The sequence below is a fragment of the Rhipicephalus sanguineus genome, chromosome 1 (genome assembly GCF_013339695.2).
Source record: "Rhipicephalus sanguineus isolate Rsan-2018 chromosome 1, BIME_Rsan_1.4, whole genome shotgun sequence".
NCBI classification, from domain to species: Eukaryota; Metazoa; Arthropoda; class Arachnida; order Ixodida; family Ixodidae; genus Rhipicephalus; species Rhipicephalus sanguineus.
The window spans coordinates 49,697,904-49,721,091 of NC_051176.1; the positions used below are offsets into that span (position 1 = coordinate 49,697,904).

At 48.1% G+C, this 23,188-nt stretch overlaps 1 protein-coding gene across 2 annotated transcripts in view; it reads right to left on the reverse strand.

Moving 5' to 3' along the window:
- Nucleotides 1–5,488: 5,488 nt before the first annotated feature.
- The window catches only part of LOC119391131 (uncharacterized), a 35,036-nt gene continuing 17,336 nt past the window's right edge, over nucleotides 5,489–23,188 (reverse strand). For both annotated transcript variants that reach the window (XM_037658808.1, XM_037658814.1), the window contains exon 4: nucleotides 5,489–5,796. In XM_037658808.1, coding sequence (XP_037514736.1) covers nucleotides 5,536–5,796 — 261 coding nt within the window. In that variant the 3' untranslated portion in view covers nucleotides 5,489–5,535. The remainder of the gene's footprint in view (nucleotides 5,797–23,188) is intronic.

Below are 23,188 nucleotides of genomic sequence, written 5' to 3' on the forward strand. Positions count from 1 at the left end.
GCTCCCTCCGTATTTCCTCTGTGTCTTTGTGTATTTGAGTATCAAAGTCAAATAATAATAATAATGAAATATCCACACTTGACAAAGGTCCTGCAGATCCGGATGCAGCGATTTCTAGGCCAAGCAGGCGGATATTTGAAGCCTCATGTAGCGGTTAAAAGCAGAGGTTGGAGCGCCAGCAGATGACGGCCATACTTCGCAACCGACATAGGCGCCGTTTTTAGGGGCGAAGCTCCTCTTAGTCTAACCTTGTCCGGCATCAGGCGTAACCGGCAGTATCTCCTGAACAGTAAAATAGACGGCGCTGTCTCATAGAAGTACATACAAACTGCAGTTGAGTGATGATATCCTAGATGGCGCTGTGCACAATCTGTGTCGTCATTACCATTTCTCGTCTCATTTCCTAGATGGCGTTGGTCCAATAGAAGTGTGTGCAATAGTGCGCTTGTGTATATATATATATATAGTGTTTGTCACGTCTTTGATGATGTACTGGGCTATCGCTTTGATTACTGCTGGGCGAAACCACTGAAGATTTCACGGTGTAACCATGATTGCTTCCCGAGCTTCGCCCAAGCTCTTCATCATTCACCCGTGCATATGCTGTGATTTTTTTTACAGCTAAAGCTGTTATGAGATCACAACAACAGTGCTGTAGTTGTCCGCCGCCACCGCTGCCGCTGCCGGTGTCCGTAACCGTTATCGCTCGAAATAAGAAAAAAATGAAATGAATTAAACATATCCGGTATCATATTGGATTTCAACCCGGGCCCTCTGCATGGCAGTCGAGTGTTATACCACAAAGCCACACTGGTGCTTGAAGCTCCTTTGCAAAAAGACCCGGCTGTACAGGCGTCATGTCGGGCAAGGAATCGCGTTAACATATGTGATATAGCGTGACAGAAGAGCAAAATAACAACCAGGCGTCACGCAACGCTAATTTCGCAACGAGTGTGTGGTTTAAATCTTCCCACCCACTACAAAGTGCTCAGCCATAATTCTTCACCGTCATCAGTCACATGCAGCATCAACAAAGTGCACATAATGCCTCACAGGTGTGTAGCGGGTACCTCGCTTATCCGCAGAAAGACGAAGAGTGGTTGTTTACTACTTCACAAAAATTATGACTTATTGCGTAGCGGATACCTTGCATGTGTACTTGTATTAGATGCCACAAGAGATTTTGAAAGGGGCTCTAGAAAGGCCGCTCTACAAGCTTTCGCTGTGATTGAGCTGCGCATGGCGCGCAGGTCTGGCGTTTTTCTGTTTCTTTCGGATTCCAAGCTATATCTGGGCACACCAGTTATAAGTTACGTCGAGGGCCTCTCGGAAGAGCTTCGTGCGTGGGTTCAGACCGCCGCCCGACAGGAAGGGTGTTTTTTCGTGCACTTTAATTCATTTCCATTCATCATTCATTTCCAGTCACCATGCTACAGTTAGTAACTACAAATAATATCCCATACGCCTTCCTTGGTTTTATTGCCTTTTAGTTTCTTTAAGTTGGGTATAACAATAATTAAACGAGTCCTTGACCGATTCCCCTCCTTTCGTTCTTATTGGCATTGTTGTGTTTTGTTAATACAAAAGCCAGGCAATCATAAAAAAAAGAGGTAGCCTGACACTGACGATCTAAAGGTCCCTGGTTCGAACACGGGTCTTGGCATATGCAAGCCACCTTTTCGTTTTTATACAGCAGAACAATGACGTCGATTGATGCTCTAAACGAGCATTTGTGGTACTTGATAAGTATAAATAGTGATAAGCTGTTAATCAAGAGTGAATCGCACCATCCAATTTCAGATATTTAAATCTGAATACAACAGTAGATGCACTGTGCTTCAGTACATTAAGAGAACGCTGTCTTCCGAACATAAGAGTGGATTTGCTCCGCTTTAAGTCGGTATTCGTTACGAGCAAGTCCACGCTGCAGACGCGGAGTGCCGAGCACATGTTCGTCCGCGGCCGCCACGGTGGTACAGTGGTTACGATGCTCGGCTGCTGACCCGAAGGACGTGGGATCGATCCCGATCGCGGCGGTCGCATTTCGATGGAGGCGAAACGCTACAGAGCCGTGTACTTGATTTCGGTATACGTTACAGAACCACAGGCGGTCGAAATTTCAGGAGCCCTTCATTATGGCTTGATAAATAGTCATAATACCTTGGCTCGGGCGAGTTGGTACATACTCGGACGAACGCAGCGCAACTTAGACGAAGACAGGAGACACAGATAGACACAGGCGAGCGCCGCCAGAAAGGAAGGGGACCAAGAAATCTGCTCCAATAATGCTTTCTCTTGAGCGATTTGATACATACTCGGACGAATGCACCGCGACTTCTATCGTGGTTATAATCAAATATCATGGTTTTAGTGCGCAATCCCCAGCAATTATTATTATGTTTGCCCGCACTCTTACGCACGCTGTGCTTTCTATTCTATGTTGTGCAATCCACACAGTTTCGGCACGTGGCTTCCAGGACTGTCCGCCGGCGTACCTATCCCGGTAGCCACGTCCAACTACCCCTTCAGCTGCAACTGTCTTCCCCGGCTCTGTGTCGCTTACGGATGGTCATATTCGTGAACCATTACTCTAAAAATCGACATAAAAAAGTATACCGCTCAACGATTAATCATCCACTTTTCCTTAATTGGCTTGATCTGTTAAACCTTTTCTAGTAATTGCTTTCCAGACAGTGGCAAGAGTAACGCGAACTTTTTTTTGAAATTGTCCTAAAATCCAAAGCGACAGTAGCAACTGTGTAGCCGCGGTCATTGCATGGTAGACAAATGGCAGCGATTGTAGCGACGGTTCACACTTTTCTCAATTCCAAAGTAATGCCGGAGCCCGCCGAGTCTGGCGCTTCCCCTCTATTCTTCCACATCGCACATGTATTACGTCATGCATCCAGCCTTGACAAACGAACTCTCTATGAAGACACTTCTGACGTAGTATCGGCCCAACAAGTATTAGCCAAAAATGTTTGGTATGGCCTTTACCCTTCAATCAATGTGGGCTTGTTCGGCTTTGCTGCCGTAATCATGTTTGCAGAGTGGGAGTACTAAATCATACCCCTAGCCCTGACGCGGAGGTCACGTAGCAAGCCACCATATTTTTCACTTCGTCATGCTGCGTATTGTTCTCAGCAAAAGTTCTCTCCCGAGATACCTTCGCAATTACAGGCGTACAACAATAGCAGAGTCGTTAATCAATGGTTCTTATACGCAAATCCCAGCCCTCGGGACATTTGGAGGCTTCCGAGAATTAATTGATATGGCGACATACTCGCATGCGGAAGACACTGCATTGTATTGCCATTGGTTACTACAGCCAACAGCGGCGGTGGCCCGCAGAATCAGCCCTTCTTTATTAAATGCGAAGCATTTCTTAGCGAACTTCTGCAACTTTGAGCGTATCTATCTATCTATCTATCTATCTATCTATCTATCTATCTATCTATCTATCTATCTATCTATCTATCTATCTATCTAGCTGCCTACGACTTTGTGCTCTCCTAGCCGTTTCGTTAATGGGATGTGTATACCAAAATTGGTATGACAGAACATGACCGTATTACGAACATCAATGACAGGTCATAACATGAAAATCATGATATGCATGTCATGAACAGCAAGATTTACATGCCCCGATCTTGGGGTTCTTGCGGCCGTTTCGTTCATTTGATATAACCAAATTTGGTATGGCGTGACAAGAATGTATGACGAATATATGTCACAGGTCCTAAAGTGCAAATCATGACACGCATGTCATGTACAGCATGATTGACATTACATGGTCTCGGTGTGCTCGTGGCCGTTTAAATGAATGGATAGATACCAAAACTGGTATGATCAGACATTTCTGTATTGCGAACGTAACTGACACAAGGTAACATGGAAATCATGATATGCATGTCATGTACGGCATGATTTACATGCCATGCTCATGGTGCACTCGCGGCCGTATCACTGTCTTTATATACACCAAAATTGGTATTGCGCGACAAGACAGTATGATGAACGTAAATCAGAGGTCGTAACGGGAAAATCATGACATGCAAGTCCTGCACGACAAGATTTACATGCCACGCTCATTGTCCGATCCCTCCCGTTTCGCTCACTTGATATACACCAAAGTTAGTATTGCGCGTCGCGACTATATGACGAATGTAAATGAGAGGTGGTAACACAAAAATCGTGACATGCATGTCATGTACGATATGATTTACATGCCATGCTCATGGCGCATTCGGGGCCGTTCAGCTGGCTTTATATAACCCAAAATTGACATTGCGCGACGCGACAGTATGGCGAAAATATATGAGAGGTGGTAACATGATAATCACGACATTATTTACATGCCCTGCTCATGGTGCACTCGCGGCCGTTTCGCTAGCTTGATGTTCACCAAAATTCGTATAGCGCGACGTGACTGTATGACGCACATAAATGATAGGTGGTTACATGAAAACCATCACACGCGTGTCATGTATTGCATGAGTTACATGCCACGTTCATGGTGCGCTCACGACCGTTTTGCCGGCTTGATATACACCAAGATTGGTATTGCGCGACGCGACTGTACGACGAACGTAAATGAGAGGTGGTACCATGCAAATCATGACATGCATGCCATGTACGGCATGACTTACATGCCACGCTCACGGTGAGCTCGCGGCCGTTTCGCTGGCGTGACATGCACCAAATTCGGTATTGCGCGACGTGACTGCATGAAGAACATAAATGATAGGTGGTAACATGCTAGTCATGACATGCATTTCATGTGCGTTATGATTTGCATGTCACGCTCACGCTGCGCTCGCGGCCGTTTCACTGGCTTAACATGTACCAAATTCGGTATTGCGCAACGTGACTGTATGACGAACATAAATGTTAGGTGGTAACATGAAAACCATGACATGCATGTCTTGTACGGCATGATTTGCATGCCACGCTGATGGTGCGTTCGCAGCCGGTTCGCTAGCTTGATATACAGCAAAATTGGTACTGCATGACGGGACTGTATGACGAAAATAAAATGAAGGTCCTAACATGCGAATCCCGACATGCATGTCATGTATGGTATGATTTACATGACACTGTGATGGTGCTCTTCCGGGCGTTTTGTTAACTGGATATACACTAAAATTGGTATGGCATGACACGAGTGCGTGATGACCATAAATGACAGGTCATGCATTGTATAATCAAGAATATACGTTTCATTAGCATGGTATATATACCGGATTGTACATGCATGCATGCATGCATGGCACACATGCGATATATAGTGAACTAGATGCCATGGCATGAATGCCTTCACTTGCCTCAAAGACAAAGAAGGCGATGTAGCAGCTATTTGCCGGCAGCTTCGAATTACATTGATTCCCACAGTGCGTAAGGCTATGCCATATTTTTCTCTAGTTTTATTCGTCTTCTTTCGTGGTGACCAGTGACAAGCCAACTTCTGCGTAATACGGAAGAACTGCGCGGATCTTCCCGTAACATCAGTTTTCTGACACATGACATCACCTCAAGTTAAAACTTCTCAACCCCCTGGAACAAATGCTGTCTGTGCTGCGACTCACATTTGAGCGCCCATATCTCGTAGCGGGCTAGGCCCTTGTAGAGAACTAACAAGCTGGAGATGCACGCCGATGACACTGCGCCTTGAGCCATCACTTCCTGTGCCACGGGCATAGCGAAGCGCATGGCGCTCCTAATCAGCTTCGCAAACTGGTCCTCCAAGTTCGCAGCAGGCTCCCGCGTGACTGGCATGTCAACGGCTGAACCAGTGCGCTGCAATAGCCAGAATATTGCACGTTATATTGACGAAACGTCGAAAATAGGAGCAATAAGAGGGACCGTAAGAAATTTCTTACACTGGATTTTTCTTTGTGTATCTCTTTCTGTGACGCGCTGCTGTGCGGGGAGAAATTAACAGTCTTGCTTCAATGAATTTATTTTCATTTCTTGTTTATTTCGGCATGCGCTGAAGTACTGGACGCCTCCATCTAAGTCATGTTACTACGCTGGCAGTCAGGTGAAGATTGCTTAAAGACCATTTAAAGGACAGACGCGTGGTTGTTAGTATACGCTAGTAAGTCCTAATGCTTCAAGGTGGCTTCAAAGTTCAAGAGCTGTTCGTAGAAACCCGGGCACTTGTGCGATTCACAAACACCGGAGCCTATCTTCAAGGCGTGAGGACTGCTGCATCACGGCCTAAGAGAGCCATCGTCATGGATCAGCCCCGCATAGCTCTGCAGCTCGCGTTCCACCACATGCGTACGTCAACTCGTCCCGCAAATGGAGCTCGCGATTTTACATCCAGAATTGGTACAATCAGGATGGGTCACTTGTGGAACACCGCATCACTTGTCGAACAATATTGGGTGTCATATGCTTGGAGGAGCAGCAGAAAGCCCGTCGTGCACGTGGGTTAGTGGGACGGTGTTATAAGCGTAGAGCAAGGGTAAAGGTGCAATGTCGAAGTGGGGAAACCAGCGCGACAAGACGTAGACTGGTGCAAAAGAAAAGAAAAGGTCAACAACATCAGCGCTGACTAAACTCATGAGGATAGATCGTATGCAAGTGGGACAGTTGCGTCCGCCTTTACACTGGCCTCAAGCAATGAAGACTGTGGTGTTATTCAGCGCTTTCATTGTTGAATTCATGACAATACTGGTCTTCAAATTAAAACACAGCGCAAAGAAAGCTGATCAAAAGAAACTGAGCGCAGAAAGAAAAAAGTCACAGTTTCACCACAAGGGCGAAGCAATGAATGCGATAGCAACAAATTGTACTGTTACACGAAGTGAGGCTGGCAGCTAACTGTCTTGCATCCGATCTCACGTAACTACAAAACGCTGGTGTAAGAGAATACGGCCGCTCCAGGGAGAGATGCTCTCCATAGAGTCACTTCGCGTTGAGAGCGCAGCACGTAGAAGGTTATACGAGCCGCCCGCTGTGATGGCTTTCGAGATAGCGCGCGCGCCAGCTGTCGCGACCGCGCCCTTAGACCCGTATTCAGAAACGCTCCTTGTCTTGAACTTGACTTGCCACCGCCTTCAACGCGTTTCGAACGCTCTGCCTTTAGGCGTGCCAAGGCAGCACAAACGCATTTCAAACGCGCTGCCTCGAGGCGGTGGCAAGTCAAGTTCAAGTCAAGGAGCGTTTCTGAATACGGGGGTTAGAAGACTCATGGCGAATTCCATTGAGAGAACAGGAGTAGGGGCGCCGTGCAGTGAGGAGGGGGGGGCAGAGCACTGAGAGCAGTGTCACTCGATCTGCCACTGGAATGCAGCACGCTCCAGAGAGCAGGTTGGAGGGAGTAAAAAAAAAAAACGAGTGAGGAAAATGTTATGCATCCAGCATCCTCTGCTGCGAAGCACTTGGATCTGAGCCGGTCAAGCCGGGCGGTCGGGGAAAGCACATGTGGCAGTGATCGGTAGGACGCACTCGCTTGCTCGCCATCCTGCAAAGTTGCCGCTTCCTACTATTACATGATGGAATCGCACGCTCAGCGCATCCTGCTTTCTTTGATGCAACGTCAGCCCCGTCTAACTACAGAAGTTAAAGTGAATTTGATTGCTTTTTTGCTTGTTGAGCGCGCACGTCGCACATGCATTTTTGCGCGCGCGGCCACGCGTTTAGTGATTGTTTGTAGGGACCCTAGCCCACTAGTCTTACCGTAAAATGCCGAGCAAGCGCCCCCCGTACGGGGAGGATAATTCGACCATTTGAAGGGGAGGGTGGGGGGGGCTGCTTGCTCCCGAACCGAAATTCAAGATTGTCAAGTATTTCGGCAAGACGACGACGCTTTGCTGCCACCGTCCCCCTGCATTTGACGACAGGCAAGGTAGACGAACACTACCAGAATCTAGCGCAACGACGTCAAATTTGTTGGAGCCAGAGCACCACACACGCTTCCTGCCGCCATTGCCGCCGTACACGAGCAAGCGAATACAAACAAGTGAGGAGATTGTTGGGAGGGTATAAGGATATGACGTAACAAGTCACGTGACTTCCTGCTTCTCCGTTCACTCGCTTTTCAACGGGGAGCAGACTGAATGCTCTTCGCTACTCTCGGCGCAGCAAAAGCGCTCCTCGCTCTACCATGGATGACGGTTGCTCCAACTCCTGTTCGACCACTGAAACACGCCGGCTCTGAGAGAGCACTTTCAGCGTGCTTTTGAGTGCTCCTGCTCTCCCAGGAATTCGCCATCAAAGTTCGAAGTGGCTGCTCGCGCGAGAACACCCCCCCCCCCCGCTCCCCACCTCGTGTCTTTAAAAACGGGCGGGGCGTTTCCTTTCAGCTTCGACGGCAGGCCTCCCGAGCGGGGTGATGTTATCGCATGCACCCTCCGAGCGACGGAAATGGGCCGGCTCGTTTGATCTCTGCTTCGGCCGCGTTCGTCGCCCCCGCTCGTGCGCTTTTATCCGCGGTAGAACATACAATGCGCGGGGGATCTTATCAATTTGGACTTCATACCGGAAGGACATGACTACGACGGTGTAGGAACAGTTTCGGTTTCGATTTCACTGCCAATGTCTGGCAACCACGAGCAACCCTGGTGTGCCGCCGGAGGGCGCGGTCAATGTAAACATCGTCTCGAGTTCCACCCGGGGTCACAGGAGAACAGCAGACGCTTCCGAGGGACGAGACGCGCTCGTGGGGCCTCGTACAACGCAGTCATGTATACTTAGTAATAAACAGTTAATTCAGTTTAATTTAGCCAAGAAATCAATTCCTCTACATAATTGGTGACCCGGAGCTAGAACAGCGAGTGTTTCAACCCTCAAGAGTACTGTACATCTGACCAGTTCCTTGCAAAACATCAACGGTGAGCGCAATGGCGACCAACGACGCTACCCAGACGGAGAGAACCCACGAAGCCCCGCAATATCCTGCCGTCTCAGCAGTTGCACTCAAACTTCCGTGTTTCTGGCCTGCAGACCCTGCTCTTTGGTTCGCTCAAGTCGAGGCCCAGTTTACTACAAGAAGAATTGTGTCTCAGGAAACAAAATTCCATCACGTTATTGCGGCCCTAACGCCAACCGAAGCAGCCGAGGTGCGCGATATCATCCTCGCCCCTCCGACCGAGCAGCCATACGACGCGTTGAAACGCGAGCTCATCCGCCGCACCACCCTCTCCGAGCAGAAGCGTCTGCAACAGCTCCTAACAGCCCAAGACCTCGGGGACCGCAAACCATCGCAGTTGCTTCGTGGCATGCGCCAGCTCCTGGGAGAGAAGGCGTCGAAGATGGACGACTCCCTCCTCCGCCAACTGTTTCTCCAACGCCTCCCTGCAAATGTTTTGCATGGTTCTTGCAGCGGCTGGCGACTTGCCCCTCGATGACCTCGCCGCTCTCGCTGACAGGGTGTTGGAGGTAGCGACACCGGCGATCTCCGCTTTTGAAGGCGTAAAAGCGAGTGAAGTTTCTCCCGTTACGTCGACTGGAAATTGTTCTGCGGAGTTACAGTCGCTCAAGCAGGAGATCCAGCGGATTGCACAGTCTCTAGAGGCATTGAAAATCCAGGTAGAAAGACGATCCCGCTCCACTTCACGCAATCGCGCATCGTCTCGCTCTTCTGATACTGGACGCATCTGCTGGTACCATCATCGCTTTGGGGATAATGCAACCAAGTGCGTGTCACCTTGTGCCCACCAGGGAAACGTGCCGGCCACGCACTAAATGCGGCTGGTGCGCCAGGCCCAACGGCATGCCGCTTATCATCTCCTTCCGACAGTATCGAGCAACTCCAACAGTCAAGTAATATCAAGAAATCCAAAAAAGTTCAATTTTCATTTGGTAAGCAGCCCGCGTCTAAACCCGATAACTCGTTCACTACGCCAAAGAATTTGTCTCAGCTATCCGGCCAACCTGAATCCCGTTTATTTTATGTGGTGGACAAAGTTTCAAAAACCCGCTTCCTGGTGGACACAGGTGCTGAGGTCAGTGCGGTTCCGGCGACGCGTGCAGATCGGCAAGGCCAACCAACATACAATCTGCAAGCCGTGAACGCCACGCGAATTGCAACGTTCGGCCAGCGCTCCCTAACGATGGACTTCGGGCTGCGCCGAACCTTTCGTTGGGTATTCTTGGTGGCCGACGTGAAGCATGCGATCGTCGGAGCTGACTTTCTTCGCCACTTCGGTCTTCTTGTGGACATGAAGAATTGCCGTCTACGAGATGCCACAACACACTTAAGCATTCACGGCATCACGGCATGCATGGAAGTGATGACATCAACGCTGCTTCGACCAGAGGTACCAAATTCCAACCCCTACTTCACAGACTTGTTGACGAACTTTCCTTTCATCACGTCTCCTGTGAACACAACATGCCCGGTCAAGCACAGCGTGACGCATCACATTATGACAACAGGACCACCAGTGCACACCCGTCCTCGCCGCTTGCCGCCTGAGAAGCTGAGCATTGCTCGACGGGCTTCTGCCGCCGACATACTTGTGTAATATGCGGGCCTCTTCCTATACGAGGAGGGGGAGTGGTGTAGGAACAGTTTCGGTTTCGGTTTCACTGCCAATGTCTGGCAACCACGAGCAACCCTGGTGTGCCGCCGGAGGGCGCGGTCAATGTAAACATCGTCTCGAGTTCCACCCGGGGTCACAGGAGAACAGCAGACGCTTCCGAGGGACGAGACGTGCTCGTGGGGCCTCGTACAACGCAGTCATGTATACTTAGTAATAAACAGTTAATTCAGTTTAATTTAGCCAAGAAATTTAGCGACGGCAAAACCCCGTCCAGACTCTCCATATAATTGCTATCGCAATAAATAAAGCAGTTTCACCGCAAGGGCGAAGGAATGAATGCGATAGCAACAAAATGTAAGATTATACGAAGAAAGGCTGGCAGCTAACTCTTTTGGATCCGATCTCGCGTAACTCTTCAAAACGCGGGTGTAAGAAAATACTGCCGCTCCAGGGAAAGCAACACTTTTCGCACAGTCTATACGAGCCGCCCCCTGATGCCTACCGAGATAGCGCGCGCGCCAGCGATCGCCACCGCCACCACGCCCTTAGAATCAAAGTTCACAGTTGCTGCGCGAGTGACCCCCCCTCCCCCCGCCTCCGTGTCCCTTCATGCTCGTTCAAGACGGGTGGGGCGTTTCCTCTCTGCTTGAGCAGTTCGATGGCACGCCTAACACGCGGGAGGATGTTATCGCATGCGCCTTCCCAGCGACGGGATGGGCCGGCTCGTTTGATCCCTGCTTCAGTCGCGTTCATCGCCACCGCTCGAACGCTTTTACCCGCAGGTAGAACATACGATGCGCGGGGGGGTGTTATCGATTTGGACTCAATACTGAGCATGACGCCGACGGCAACGGTGACGGCGACGGCAAAAACCCGTCGAGAGTGTCAGTATGCCTGCTATCGCAATAAAAGATCAAAGAAACTGAGCGAAAAAGAAGACACAAGAAATCGCAGGAAGTTCATTTATTGTAAAAGAGCTGTGGTATACCGTGTGGTGCCTCATATATTTGGTTGACGGGGCGATGCCTAAATGTTCGGTTAAGGGAACATCTAAACTCTTTAAACGACACGCCTACACGCACTTGTAAATGCACTGCAAGGTGTGCGATGGCTGTGCGCCGGCTCTTGAAGCAACCGCAGATTCTGTTTGTACACAAGCACCAGGTGGCCAGGGAACTGGTCACCTGGTGACCAGTTTCCTGCTTGATTAATAATGAGACTGGCGACTGGCGTGTGTGTTAGCCGTCTATGCTGCTTTTCCTCAAGGTTGAAGAAGCATACACTCAACGTAACTTGTGAATGTCGTGTGCATGCCGTACGATAACCGCTGTTAGCACATGCGCTATGATTACTCGCCGCTAACTGTTACCACGCAAATATGAAATGTTTGTTTCTGGTACGTTCACAAGGGATCACGTGCTTTCATTTCTTCGTCGATTTGTGGTGGCCAGTTCCGTAAGCAAACCCTAACCTCAGGCGAAGCGTGCGAAGTCGGGCGGCACGTATTACCAGACGCTTCGTGCTCTAGATACCACACGTGAAAGCGAAGGATTAATTTCTATACAAAGCCGTTTTGGTAAACACTTACCTGCCCTTTGCATAAGGTGGTCGTTTGGGCTAGTTGGTGAGGCACCTTCATGGGTGTACAGTGAAAATACAATAGAAACAGCGTCTGTGTATCTTTCTTCCTGTTGTTACTAACAATTTACTGTGGCACAATGTAAAGCAACTTTAGGGGGAAAAGCGGAAGATATAAAAGACACCAGGATTTTGTCTTATCTTGTTTTTGTTCTATGTTACTCCATTTATGCATAAACTCACTCAACATCCCTGCTGTTACATTTGCGCTATGCACCCTTGCTTGGAGACTGTAGTTTGCATTGATCAGCTACCATAGCTATGTGTTCGCCATCACAATTGACAGGTAAACAGAGAAGAAGACCGAGGTAGGGTGCAAAGCAGCAGACGAACGGTAACAAGTGGTTAGAGCGTCCGCCACCAATGCGGGAGACTTTGTTCGATTCCCAGTGCCTCCGGGAACCCACAGTTTTTATAATGGGGAGCGAGGTACCCCGAACTGTCGCTTGGGGGTATGAGTACTTATATGTAGAGAGGGTTCTCTCTTCTACCTTTCACTAACTCGGACCCGTCCACCAAAAACGACGCTGCGCAATGCTCACTTGATGCAGAAAAAAGTGTCTTTCCCAAACTCAAACCATTGTATGAGTGTACAAGGTATACAAAGTATACTTTATGACGACGCGACCAAGTGCATGTTGATATTACATGCAGTTAGTCACGTAATTTTTTGTATTTCTGCCTAGTTGCTTAATTACACAAGATTGAATAACCAACTTTCAAAGCTACAAAGCTGGGCAAAAAATTCCAATTAGAAAGTTCTAGATCGGTTTGCAAAACGTCCGCTCGGACAGTTTATAACTTTCTATTACATATTGGGAGGGGGGGGGGGTTGTGCTTCCTGCAGACGCTTGCAAAATACAGAATACCACGTCACAAGCCCACTTGCGCGCCCAGAGCCGTAGATGGGGCGAGTCTGGCGAATGGGCGGGGCAGTGACGTCGCGGCGCGGCGATGACGCCATTCGCGTCACCGCCACGCCTCCGCTCCGGCGCCATCCGCCATATATAGTCTTTCCACGCGACGAGCGCACGGCTGAGGTTATGTACGCGCTGTTCACTCGTGAAATCTAGCGCTACTAAACAAATTGCGAAAGCGAAATTCTGCAAGCACATTGTTATACACGTTTAACGAAGCATATGGAGAGAATTAGATGTGTCGAAATCATCGAGAAACTGATTTATAGAGTTGTGTACGCCGATTCGAGTCCACGACGTTCTACAATACGCGCTGTACCTTTAGAGCGCAGCTCTTAGGCGCCCGTTCCTGCGTTGTTCGGCATCGCCGTTGGCGTCGTCGGCGTAACCGATAGAGCGAACGAGGACGATACAGCGAACACGGAGTCTGTCTATATCACGAGCCACTGGCCTCTAACATCGCTTTCTTCCTCCGTCACGCGCGCTCGCCCTTCGGTCGGAGCTCGTGCACATGCAGGGCTGGCAGGTGCGCTGCGACTGTCTCGCTTGTCGTGACGGGGATGTCGATGTAGGCGTTTCGCTTGGTTCGCGACGCCTGCAATGCATAGTCGTGTGCCTAGCACTCGAGCACTGGCAATTTCTGTGGCAATATGTAACGAATGTTCCAATGCGGATAGCCAGAACTTCAAACACAGTTGGCGTTGCCACAACACAAAGCTGCGCTCAGAATTCGCATCAGGGAGTATCGTGATCATCGGTGTGTTTTCGTGCTATGAAGATCTATGGGTTTGCGTTTATTTTGGCTTGTTTTCTTGATTATTTTTTTTTTTGAAGCTTAGGTTCAATAACAACAACGCTTCGTAATGTTTCTGACGCTGAAGATGTTAAGTACGGTTCGGCTGTCGCTTCTCTGCACAGTGATCTCGTCAGAAGTTTTTCCACCCTGCGATGATGGTTGCTCCGAAGTTGGAGTTGAACTGTTGAGTGTGCTATATATATAACATTGGTTTCTTTATTTGCTTCGGGAACGGAGTACCGGCGAGTGCGCAAGATCACCACAGTCAGAAATCGGATCTGCCATGCTCGCGCTTTCAGCAATTCATGGAAGCAGAATTCGCGCTGTTGAATGTCAGGGTCATTAAAACATTCCTATTAGGGCGAACGCCTCAGATGCCTCATGAAACGCGCGAATTGACTGGAGTCCCGATACTTCGGCGCGAGCACGAGTGAGGCAAAAAAATAATGTGATGACGTCACCAGGACGTCGTAGATAGCTCAAATTTGTGACATATCAACGACGCCATGATGACGTGAGATTACGTTACGGCATCTGATATTGTGATCACATCACATCGGCGCTTTGCACAGCCTCTATGATCGATCCACGAATCACGGAAGCAATATAAGACCAGGTAAGGTGCCGAAAGCTTGCAACGCCTCCGATCCTGGAGGCATTAATACATCATGTGATGACGTCACCAGGACCTCATAGATAGCTAAAATTTGTGACGTGACAATGACATGTTGACGTCAGATTACGCTACGTCGTGTGATAACTTCATCACATGACATCGGCCCTTTGCACAGCCTCTGTGACCGGACAACGAACCACGGAGGCAATGGAAGACGCAGGGACGCGAAAAAAGCTTGCAACGCCTCCGATCTTGGAGGCGTTGCAATCATGTGATGACGCGATCGCGTGAAGTCACGTTGTTCGACGTCATCATGACGTCACAAGCTTTGGTCGTATGGTGGCGTCATTGCGTGATTTTTCATATCCCTCGTGTTGACGCCGCCGATGCGGGACGCCGACGCCGCGGACACCGGCGGTCAATTTTCACGTCTGCAGAGGCATCTAAGGTTTTCGTCAAATCAGTTGCAGGGCCCCTAGAAGGCGTGCGTTAAATGAAAACAATATTTCGTTCGGCTAGTCTGTAATGGCGGACATCCTGTTGGTTTACTTTAGAAAATCATTTTTCTGCTCAACGCCTTCTCGCCCTATACGTCCTAATCACGAAATTTCATCGAGCACACGAGGGCCCCTTGCTATAGTAGAAGAGCTTCGAACACGAGCACAGACATCGTGCACTATATGTGCATGACTAAAAAGCGCAAGACACATTCGCTTAGCACAGAGGCGCGCATTGATTTACATGCGCGAATTAAGCGTGAACCTGGTAGCATGTACAAAAGCGACAACACAGCGGTAAATGACACCACAGGCTGAGAGTCACAGAAACGCAGACCACATAGCGTGCCAGAAACACATGCCAGATAACCGCCGCAGCTGACGCGCGGCGGCACTAACTTGCGATATCGAAATAAATCTTCGCCTCACATCATCACGGTAACATCCCAAGCTCGTGCTCAGAACGCGCAATAAATTACGTGCACGCAACACAACACGTTTGACACTGCAAAATTTCAATCTGCCCGAGCGTTCGAAACGCGAACCATAAAACTCCTTTTGTCAGCGTGACAAAATCATTTTTAAAGCTTGTGCGCCTGAAAGGGCCCCATTGCACAACGAATAATAAGTTTGTGTTAATGGTACGCTGTTTACAATACCAGCAATATTCAAGCGAAATACTCAAGTACGTCTCTCGCATAACACGGAGCAGTCGGTCGGGGTTCATTTGCTGCGTCTGATGTTTCTAATCTAAAGGCGTCGTCGCTTCTTTTCCTTGGGAAGCCTAAAAAGCGGAAACCCTGCGCGCTGCTGTTTGAGCAGCCAACCGCGCAACAACAGCCTATCGCACGCAACAAATTGACGCATGAATACGCGCGCGATATCATACGCGGCTTCACACATGAGTCGCAACCTACGCGCGCTCCTCAGCAATCGTGTGAATGCGGCGCGCCGCGCCGCGCCGTCGCGGCTCTGCCAGACTCCGCGCCGCGCTGCCGCCGCCGGCGAGGAGAGAGGGTTTTTACGTCACGAGAAGAGGGCGGCGCTGGGGCGGGGCGCGGAAAGCGCACGAGACTAAAAAGCCACCTAAACATCGCCCAATGTTAGCGGTGTAAGCATGTTTCATGTTGGCTACCTTGTGCCGCCGAGCAAAATTAGCGCCGTGGTGTACCCAGAAATTCCCTGGTCAAGTTGGCGAGAGCAGACGAGAGCAACGAGAGGCCGAGTTGAAACTTGAAGTTAGAGGCACTTGATGGCGTGTCTTCTTTAAAGATTTTGTGTATCTGTGTCATGCTTTGTTGTGTTACCTCGCGAGTGTTCGCTTAGAAGTGAGTGAGATTGCTAAGACATCGACTCTGCTCTCAGTTTGGATGAAGCGCGAAAGACAGGGACAGAAAAGGCACACATACAACCACACATACTGCGCTACGTGTGGGTGTATGTGTGCCTTTTCTGTCCCTGTCTTTCGCGCTGCTCCCTTAAGTTATGTTGAACCAACTAGCCAACAAGTTCACTCTTCGAGGTATCAGTGGTGTTCCGGTGTAAGCACCTGATATAACTCAGTGCGCTCCAGAATGAGAGATTTGCCTTGTTAAGCTTCACCGCTGCACAGTGGCGTTATGCGAAGAAAACTAAACATCACGCTGTGAAGCTCTAGCCCTTCGTGGCCGAGAAGGGCTCGCTGCCGCAAAGTGGTTGATAAAACATTTACGGCTTCGAAGCAACTTAAAGGAATCAGTCTTCTCATGAGACTGTCCGAGACGTGTTAATATGAAAGCTTACAGGCGTATTTTCCATTTGTAATAATGGATATATTGAATTATTTCGCGATCCCCTTCGAATCCGATGGGTCCGACGGTCGTCAAGTGAGTTGAAACTTGAGGCACTCGAGAGTGTGCGTTGCGTTAAAATGTCTGTGTATGCCCTGCTTTATGTTACCTCGCGTGTGTTCGCTTGAATTTATACAGATTCTTAAGACTATCAACAGCGCTAATAAATCCATCATCTGCGCATTTATTATTTGACCTGAAATGTAGCAGCTGGCGTTTGAAGTAGACATCCGTAGCGGCGCCTCGTCGCAATTTTGCAGCAAGTTGACACTATGCGATCACGCTGAATTCAGGCCACGTGATTCATTGGTATCTTGTAATAATTTCTGTTGGCATAATTAAGTTTCTCCATGACACTATTCCAAGCTATTCCAAGAAGTGGCTTGGTCTGTTCTTTAATGTAGAGGTTTGCTGCTAATTCGTTTGCCTGGCGGGTAGAAGAATTGAAGTAACCTTTGCTATGCACTGGCGCATTTATTAGACGTTTGGGTGCTCGTACGGTGACTGGAGACTGCGTAGGCGCCTTTTTTGTAATTAAAAAAGACAAAGCGTCAGGTAACGTATGTGGCAGTTACGATTTCCCTGCTGGTGGGCTTCGCTGCACAGCGAATCACCGATGCACAGTACATGCTTTGTGGCATAACACAGCTGCAATGCCATAAAGCTGACTATAGTGAATCTGTCATCTTGTAGCACGTATATATAATGTAAATATATAGTGCATTGAATCCAAGGGGCAGTGCAAGCATGGCGTAAACAAGAAGGGTACGAGTCAAAATATGGGCGGCGTGCGCAGCACAGATTTCTTTGCGCTCCACAATGAAGGAATTGCTTTGTAAGTTTTACCGCTACACAGGGGTGTAATGCGACGAAAACTAAATGCCACGCTGTGAAGCTTGCTACCTGTGGCTGCAATTAGTTGCCGGAAAGAGCATCGCCAGGTTGTTTCAGACTGATCTGACGAGAAAATAAGCAATCTGCATCGCTGCGCCTAGTACACACATACTGTGCCCTAAGTAGGGAGGCCGGCTTCGGCATGACGCTCGTTCGCGTGGTGGCTCGATCGCCACAAGCATTTGTTTAAAACAAGCAATAATATTGATTATTCGGTGGCTATATCGCGGAATATTGGAGGTAAACGTTTTTCTAAGGCACCTTTTGGGAAAAGCTGGCTTTTCTGGAACCACGAGACAAGTTCCGATCATGTCTCAAACTTCGTCGTCCAAAAAGGACCAGCTTCGTAAACTAATGCGCTTGATACGCTAGCAAGGTTAACACAAAAATGAAACCTAATGCACTGTGCGGCTATGCCTGCGCAGTGATCTCATTGAGCTGAAACAAAACTGATTCCCCCGCCTTGCGAACTGCGTGCCCCCTTAGTAAAAAAGTGGCCCTTCTCAAAGAAAGCAGCAAGTATGCACCTTATTCGTGCGTCCATTAAATCAAGCCACCTGCATTTCCATGGTTAAATCGCATGATCAACGTCTCACACGCACGTAGAGCCACGGGACTAGGCTAGGTACATCTCGCTTGGAATTTCCTAGGGACAGCACCAAAAAGTAGTCTGGCAACGCGGGCATGTTTTGGTGGCTTTTTAGTCGCTCCCGCGGAAAGCGGCGACATGAAAGCGTCGCCAAACTCTCCCCGAAGGGTATATATGGCTCTGTGCGCGCCGTAATTGCAGTGCTCCCTAACGTTCCGCCTACAGACGACCATAGCATTTGGCTACGTGTGCTGCCGCTTAAAAAGCGACACAACCGCGGCGATGGTGATGGCTGTGCGATGATGAACATGTTCCTCGCGGCCACACAAGCGATCACGCTGCGTCTGCTTATCATGTCGCGAACCACTACGGCAGAAGCATTGGCCGCGAGATCGAGCGGAGTCGCCACCTGGCGGCTTCTGACTGAACCGTGCCTAGTGTGGATTGCTCCATGCGTCGTCTGCTAGCCACATTGTGTTTGCATGTGCGCGTACGTCATGCAGGTCCTCAAAAGGCGATGTGTTCCATTGCGTTAGTGCACCTTTAACCGCTCATACGTATGCCTAACACGATGTAAAGAAGCATTTAGCCTTGATCGGCTGTATATGTACTGTAATAAGATCAGTGTGTGCACTTGTAGAGAGTGCTTAGTGTGGTCGTCGTACCCTCCGTTCACGAGAGTTATATCAGTGTACGTGCCGCTCTGTGGTTCAAGCGCATTGCAAAGTGCACTTGGCGTTGTCCTAAAGATGAGAAGTATTAAATCGCATGTGAATATAGCCTTTTAGCGGCTCGATGGTAAAAAAAAAAAGGCTCTCATGACTTGCGCGTTGTGGTTATGTGTATAACTTCGGGACTGTCGTTTATAGGTTACGCGACGAGCTTTAGTTGTGTATGGTCCTGGTCCCACTACACAGAAATATTTGTCAAGTCACGTCTGACACTTCGGTACTTAAATTTTCCCCTAAAAAGAACAGAAAATGGAATGTACGGAAATCGCAAAACTGAGTTGCCTTACGCAATTTTACCTTGTGGCGAAATTTACACAATATTACCCGTGTACTAAGATTAATCCAAGCGGCGTACTTTACATTTATGTCGCAGTAATTTCGCGCGAAGCCACATCTTTTTTCTTTACATTACCTTGAGCGTTTGTGTTGCGTTGTAATAGATTGACGGAAGGCAGCGGACATTATTCGCGTGTAAAAACGTACATTGGTCCCGTGAAATAACCGCGCCTTTGTTCTATTACTGTCGTGCAAGTAATTAATCGAATAAAGTCTGGTGCTGTATAGTTACCTTTGTATACTGTTACTGGAATAAAAACAAGCGTGTGCGTGTTAAACGCTTCTGTAGCGCTAAAGCGCTGTCAGCCACGTAGCTTTCCTCAGTAAACCTATCAACTGTCCTCCATTGGAGAACTGAATAAGAAATACGGATGAATATTTGAGCACGCAGTGCACAAAGTGCTATTTGAACTCGTCGTGCAGGAATACGGGCTTTCTTTTTGTTGGGGCATATCCAGATGAACAAGAAGTAAATACTTAATTCAGTCGCTCTGCAGCAGTGCGTAGCACGTGGAAGACAAGCTGAACATGTACAAATAAAACAAGAAAACGTCATTCATTGCGAAAACGTCAACTGTGCCGAAGGAGAGCAACCCTGTTCGTTGGCAGAATGCGCTTCTCTCACAAGTAATAGTAACGTTCGGCGCTCTTCGTGCATGAATTCGGGAATTAAGAGCGCACATATTCCCAGAAAGATGCAGTCAACGCATTTTGTTTGTCGGAAATCGGGTCAAATCGCTCACAACGAAGCGCTGTTGTGTGCGTTTGTATACGCGCCGACGACCGCCTATCCACACTAGCGTGGCGACGGTGCTGCCACCTGTAGCCCGATCTCGCGGCGAATACAGTTTGTACGCGGAACGTCAGGGAGCACTGCAGTTACTGCGTGCGAGCCGGCATGTCGCGTAGTATCTTTTAGGGGCGAAGCTCCTTAGGGTGTGGGTCGTTCCCTCCTCTGTATTAGTAGTATGTATGTAGCCAGCTCTAGTTTAATGAATTGCTCACTAGATGGTGTTTCATGTATTTCTTAGAGCTCTAGTTTAATCTATTGCTCACTAGATGGCGTTTCATGTATTTCTTAGAGCTGCTGTTTAAAGATGACAGATGGCGCTTATATAATGCGAATGGCGCATGTCATTGCATGCCTGCGATCATAAAAGGCGCTCGCTCTTGGCACGCTTTCTCTTTTGCTCGGGAGCGCACACTTTCCCTGCATTTCACCGATCACAAAGCGGTGATAATGAAGGGACCACGTAAACCAACAGTACAATAAAAGTTTGATGTTTAATATATACGCGGTGTTTCACACTCTTTATACGATGTACTAGGCGAATTTCACGGAAGAGTTTCACGGTTTACCGATGATTTGATCCGAATTCATCTTCAAAGGTGCGCTTAGTAAACACAAACGACACAAACGAAAAAGTACAGGACATAAGGCAACGAGCGAAACTTGCCTGATGTCCTGTACTTTTTCGATTGTGTCGTTTGTGTTCACTAAGCGCACCTTTGAAGATGAATCAACACCAACTAGCCCACCTTGTAGCTCTTCTCGTTTGATCCGGAGCTTCGCCCCATTCATCATCATTCACCCCGTGGATATGCTGTGATTTTTTTTTCTTTGTGTTTCCCGGGCACACGTAATAAGCAGGAAAACGCCAATACTTAGTTCATAGAAACTTATAAATGGTCTAATCGTACGTTTTGCAAACCCAACTACAACTTTCTAATTGGAATTTTCGTCCAGCTTTGTTGGTTTAGAACTTAGTTCATTAATCTTGCCTAATTAAGCAATTAAGACGAACACGCAAGAAAGTGTGACTTAGTTCATGCGACATGCATTTGGTCTCGTCGTTATAAAGTGTGTCGGTATATTTTTAAACTGCTGCTAGAGTTAGCTGAGGCATCCTTATATCGGGAGAGACTCCTGCGAAGCCACGTAAAACTGTACACGTGAAGCCTCACCTTTAGCGCTGGTACCCGAGTTGAGCCATCTTTCGAAATCGCGACCGCCAAGCCGTCACCAGAATTACATAGCGTCGATGCTAGCACCGAAAGGACAACCAAGCTGACATACAGATGTCCTGGCGCACTCGCCATAGCTGCTCCGACTTCTTAGCAGTGTCTCGGACGTGTTGTTGCCGCTTAACACGACCCCGCCGTCTCACAGGAAAGATCTTTAATGTAGACGAGACATTCCTTCCTCTGAGCCGGTAGTAAAGGCAAGTGGTCGTATCGCTTGGGCTTCTCTTTCGATCTTTTATTTTTCTTTATATGTATACGTATATGTGTATAATCTGTGTGTGCGTGTGTGTGTGTGTGTGTGTGCGTGTGTGTGGTGTGTGTGTGCGTGTGCGCGCGCGCGCGTGTGTGTGTGTGTGTGTGTGTGTGTGTGTGTGTGTGTGTGTGTGTGTGTGTGTGTGTGTGTGTGTGTGTGTGTGTGTGTGTGTGTGTGTGTGTGTGTGTGTGTGTGTGTGTGCCGACAAGTACACCATTACTTCCAAGCAACCGAACTCAACGAGCTTCATTTGATTGGGTGAGTACGCTGGCACGTGGCAAGAATATTACTGGCCGCTTGCGACTAGACCTCTAATGGCTATGGCTGTGGTAATGTTTTAGAAACACGAACAAAATTAAAATATTGTGTATAATAAATGCCGACAGTCACGGAGAACAGGCACGGTGAAACCACAGTGATGATGCTGATACACGATGAAGATGAGGATGCATAAACAAACGCATTGTCATGACCATGATGTAGAGATGAAGGAGATGTGCTTAATAAATGCCCACAATATTTATTTTAGGATATATAACGCTATCAAAACCTTTAAACATTCAATAAAACGTTACCACAAAAAATACGCAGCGCGCGACTCGATAACAAAGAATGTCGACCCCACGGTGCTGGATCGTCCCAAATTTGTGGCATGGCTGTATATGCGTAACCCAGACATACGCCATTTATGTCGTTCTCATAGTAATACACTGTATCTGCCTGAACCTCAATAAGTTAGGCTGACCTTCTCTTTTTCATGCACTGTGCCTATTTTGCAAGATATGCATATAAGAAAAAAATTTTATGTAACCCTTCCTGGTTTTGTATGATCGCGTACGTACGAACCACCTCTCGCCAAAGTGGCAATGTGTATCACTTTCTTTTATTGCACTTGTTCTTTTTTTCTTTCTTTGTATTGTAGGAAAATGATGTATTGTAGGAAAAGGAGTGGCAACAGGAAATCAGCAAACGACAATGCGAAGACAGAAAAATAATTTCAGCAGTTGGCGTAGGCAAGCTAACATTACCAAACAAAAACATTTCAGATAAAAACTTTACATGCATCAAAACTACTCTCCTAGGGTGACAAAAAACTCCCTGAGTGACAACGAACATATATTAAACACAATGAATGTCAATTCCAGAGTTCTATTGTACCACAGAAAGAAGGTTTTTGAAAGCATTTTCCTGACTGAAAGCATTTTCCTGAAAACAGCACTTCAGTTTATAAGTATGAGAGCTACGAGCACAGTTTTCTTTTGAATATATTGCATGAATGCAGTCACTAAGGGCAGCGACAATTTTTTTCATTACATGTAAAATTTCCAAACACTCGAATGTTAAAGAAATAGCAAGAGTGCATTGAGCTTGATTTCACGAACTGGATTGCCCTTGTCAGTGAAAAAAGTCACGGTTTCACCGCAAGGGCGGAGAACTGGATGCGACAGAAACGCATTGGAATGTTGTACGACGTAATGCTAGTAGCTCACTCCTTTAGCTTGCGAACTGCCTTAACTAAACAAAATCCTCGCCTAAAAAACCAGGCCACTGCAGCGAGCGAAGGGACCTTCGTG